The sequence below is a fragment of the Mauremys mutica genome, chromosome 17 (genome assembly GCF_020497125.1).
Source record: "Mauremys mutica isolate MM-2020 ecotype Southern chromosome 17, ASM2049712v1, whole genome shotgun sequence".
Taxonomy (NCBI): Eukaryota; Metazoa; Chordata; order Testudines; family Geoemydidae; genus Mauremys; species Mauremys mutica.
In genome coordinates, this window is record NC_059088.1 from 14,850,110 (window position 1) to 14,853,677 (window position 3,568).

General features: G+C 66.4%; 1 protein-coding gene across 1 annotated transcript; it reads right to left on the bottom strand.

Moving 5' to 3' along the window:
- Positions 1-296: 296 nt before the first annotated feature.
- Positions 297-2,973, bottom strand: LOC123351586 (E3 ubiquitin-protein ligase RNF144A-like). Its single transcript, XM_044991035.1, has 4 exons — positions 2,879-2,973; positions 2,670-2,767; positions 1,234-1,383; positions 297-1,116 (listed from the first exon to the last, which is right to left on the bottom strand). Exons 1-4 carry the CDS (start codon positions 2,946-2,948, stop codon positions 631-633), a joined length of 804 nt encoding a protein of 267 aa, XP_044846970.1. The 5' UTR covers positions 2,949-2,973; the 3' UTR covers positions 297-630.
- Between the last annotated feature and the right edge of the window lie 595 nt (positions 2,974-3,568).

Here is a 3,568-nt window from a genome sequence, read left to right on the forward strand (position 1 = left end):
CATCCATTCATCCCAATACATACCCATCCGCCTCTATGCACACCCATCCATTCCTCCATACTCATGCACACCCATCCATCCATCTCCCTATCCCCATACTCACCCATCCATCCATCCCTCCCCATACACACCCAGCCATCCATACATCCCCGTACACACACGTCCGTCCATCCATCCCAATACACACCCATCCATCTCCATACACACCCGTCCTTCCATCTCCATACACACCCATCCATCCCTCCATCCATCCCCATACACACCCATCCTCATATACCCATATCTCTCTCTGTGTCATACATTTCAATGACTGCTACTTTAACCATTATACGATCACACCAAAGATTTTAGCTTTAGAAATTCCTTCCTTTAATAGTAATATTAGAAAAGATTTAAGGCCTCTCGTTCTCCCCCATCCCCCGTCCATTCACTGCCGATTTGAGTAACTCATTCAGACACACAATTACCTTACACAATTCCATTACATTGTTGTGGCACCTAAATGCCTGAGCCATGCGGGGACCTCACTGCGCCAGATGCTGCACTGACAAAGGGAGAGGAAGCCCCTGACCCCGATGCCTGGAGTCCTGACAGCCCTGGGAGGGGAGTCAAAGAAGCCCCCCCCTTGTCTCAGATCCCCCCTTCCCAAAGCCCCAGGATCCAACCCGTGACACTGGGCACTACAGGGCTGCCCCTGGACATTGGGGTTACCGCATCCCCACCCCCGCAGACCAGCTGCGGGTCAGCGATGGGGCAGGAAGGCCGGTGTGCCCTGTACGGACCAAGGCAGCGGTAGCAGAACCAATACCTGCATTCAGGGCAGATCACCATGGGGCAGCCTTGCGTGGTGTGGGTCAGGAGGGCGTGGCAACGGGGACAGGCCCGCAGCGAGGGGCAGCCGTGGACATAGGATCCTGGGGCCTGGATCTTGGGGGCGTCATGCAGCGTGGCCTGTAGGGGGCAGCGCGAGTCAGCATGGGACGAGGGGTCCCTCCATTCCGTGCGGCAGCCCCAGCAGAAGCAGAACAGCCCCCCGGCCCGCTGGGAGCAGGGCAGGCAGGGGGTGCGCAGGGTGCCGGGCTCCAGGCGCTGGACGAGGTGCTGGCAGCGCGGGCACTGCAGGGCAGAACGAGGGCGTGTTAGCTACTGAGACCCCCTGCCCAGATCCCAGCCTGAGCCAGATCCGGCGGGGGGGGAGGGGGTCAGGTCCCCCTCACCTCCCCCAGGACTCACCTGGCGGTAGCTGCCCCTGGCCCCCTCCTGCGCCAGGATTTGGGCCTCCAGCGTGGCCCGGTCCTCGTCCGAGAAGAGCCCGAGTTTGCAGAGCTCCTGCCAGAGCCAAGGGGTGTCCGGGCAGCAGGGGCAGCGGAATGAGGTGACGCCCTGGAGGGGAATGAGGGGACCTGGATCAGCCACCAGCTCTCCCCTGCGGCCCCCCGGCCACCCACCTCCCCCACCCCCATCCCTCCCCAACTGCCCTCCCCCCTCAGCCCCCTGAACTCCCCTCCCCTTCCCCCGTCATTCTGCATCCAACCCCCCTCGAATCCCCTGAAACCCTCCCCTTCCCTAGCACCCCAACTGACCCCTCCCCTCAAACCCCTCCCGTCACTCCTCATCCAATCCCCCATCACCCCAACCCCTCCCCCTCCCCCCTAACCCCTCGCCTTCCCCCATCACTCTGCATCCAACCCCCCTCGAATCCCCTGAAACCCTCCCCTCCCCTAGCACCCCAACTGACCCCTCCCCTCAAACCCCCACCCCTCCCCTGTCACTCCTCATCCAATCCCTCAGCACCCCAACCCCTCCCCTTCCCCAGCACCCCAACTGACCCCTCCCCTCAAACCCCCACCCCTCCCCGTCACTCCTCATCCAATCCCCCATCACCGCAACCCCTCCCCCTCCCCCCTAACCCCTCCCCTTCCCCCATCACTCTGCATCCAACCCCCCTTGAATCCCCCAACCCCTCCCCTTCCCCATCACCCCACCTGACCCCTCCCCCCAAACCCCCTCCCTTTCTCCTATCACTCCTCAGCCAACCCCCCATCACCCCAACCCCTCTCCTTCCCCATCACCCAACTGACCCCCCCAACCCCCTAAACCCCCTCCCTTTCTCCTGTCACTCCACATCCAATCCCCCAGCACCCCCTAACCCCTCCCCTTCCCCAGCACCCCAACTGACCCCTCCCCCCAAACCCCCTCCCTTTCTCCTGTCACTCCTCAGCCAACCCCCCATCACCCCAACCCCTCCCCTTCTCCATCACCCAACTGACCTCTCCAACCCCCTAAACCCCCTCCCCTTCCCCTGTCACTCCACATCCAATCCCCCATCACCCCAACCCCTCCCCTTCTCCCCAAACCCCTTCCCCATCACTCTGCATCCAACCCCCCTTGAATCCCCTGAAACCCTCCCCTTCCCAGCACCCCAATTTACCCCTCCCCCCAAACCCCCTTCCCCTGTCACTCCACATCCAATCCCCCAGCACCCCCTAACCCCCCCCTCCCCTTCCCCTGTCACCCCCCAGCAACTCCCCCTTCCCATCACTCCCTCAGCTGGCCCCCAAATCTGCTCTGAAGCTCCATCCCCCCGCCATCCCCTCGACTCCTCCCTCCGGAAGGCCCCGCCCCGCGCCCACCTGCCCATAGCCGCGGGGGGCGGGGGGGGGTGTTACCTGGTCCAGCAGCGCCCGCACCCATCCCCGCAGCCCGGCCGCGCTCACCCAGTGCCCACAGGACACCTGCGCTCGCAGCGCCCCGGGGCGCCCCGCACCTGCCGGGAGAGGGGGAGGGTGAGACAGGGCCCGGCCCCCCGGCAGCTCCCGCCCTTCCCCAGGGGTGACCCCAATTGCCCCACGGGGGAGGGGGAGGGGCCGGGTCTCACCTGGGTGCCCCCCGGGGGGGCAGATCACCTGGAACTGCTCGGCGAGCGCCCGCCACTGCCCCGACGCCATCGCAGGCTGCAGGATCGTGTGTCCCGGGCTGGGAAATTCCCCCCCGCCGCCCTGCCCGGGCTGCTTTCCCTTTCGCTTTCACCCTCCCTGCGGTGCCCAGCCCCCAGCTCTGCCGGTGCCCCTCACTCCCGACCCACAGCCCCCTGCCAGCCCAGCCCTGGGCTCCCCACCCCCCAGCTCTGCCGGTGCCCCTCACTCCCGACCCGCAGCCCCCCGCCAGCCCAGCTCTGCCAGTGCCCCTCACTCCCGACCCACAGCCCCCTCCCAGCCCAGCCCTGGGCTCCCCACCCCCCAGCTCTGCTGGTGCCCCTCACTCCCGACCCACAGCCCCTGCCAGCCCAGCCCTGGGCTTCCCACCCCCCAGCTCTGCCAGTGCCCCTCACTCCCTCCCGCAGCCCCCTGCCAGCCCAGCCCTGGGCTCCCCTCCCCCAGCTCTGCCGGTGCCCCTCACTGCCGACCCGCAGCCCCCTGCCAGCCCAGCCCTGGGCTCCCCTCCCCCCAGCTCTGCCAGTGCCCCTCACTCCCGCCCGCAGCCCCCTGCCAGCCCAGCCCTGGGCTCCCCACCCCCCAGCTCTGCCAGTGCCCCTCACTCCCGCCCGCAGCCCCCTGCCAGCCCAGCC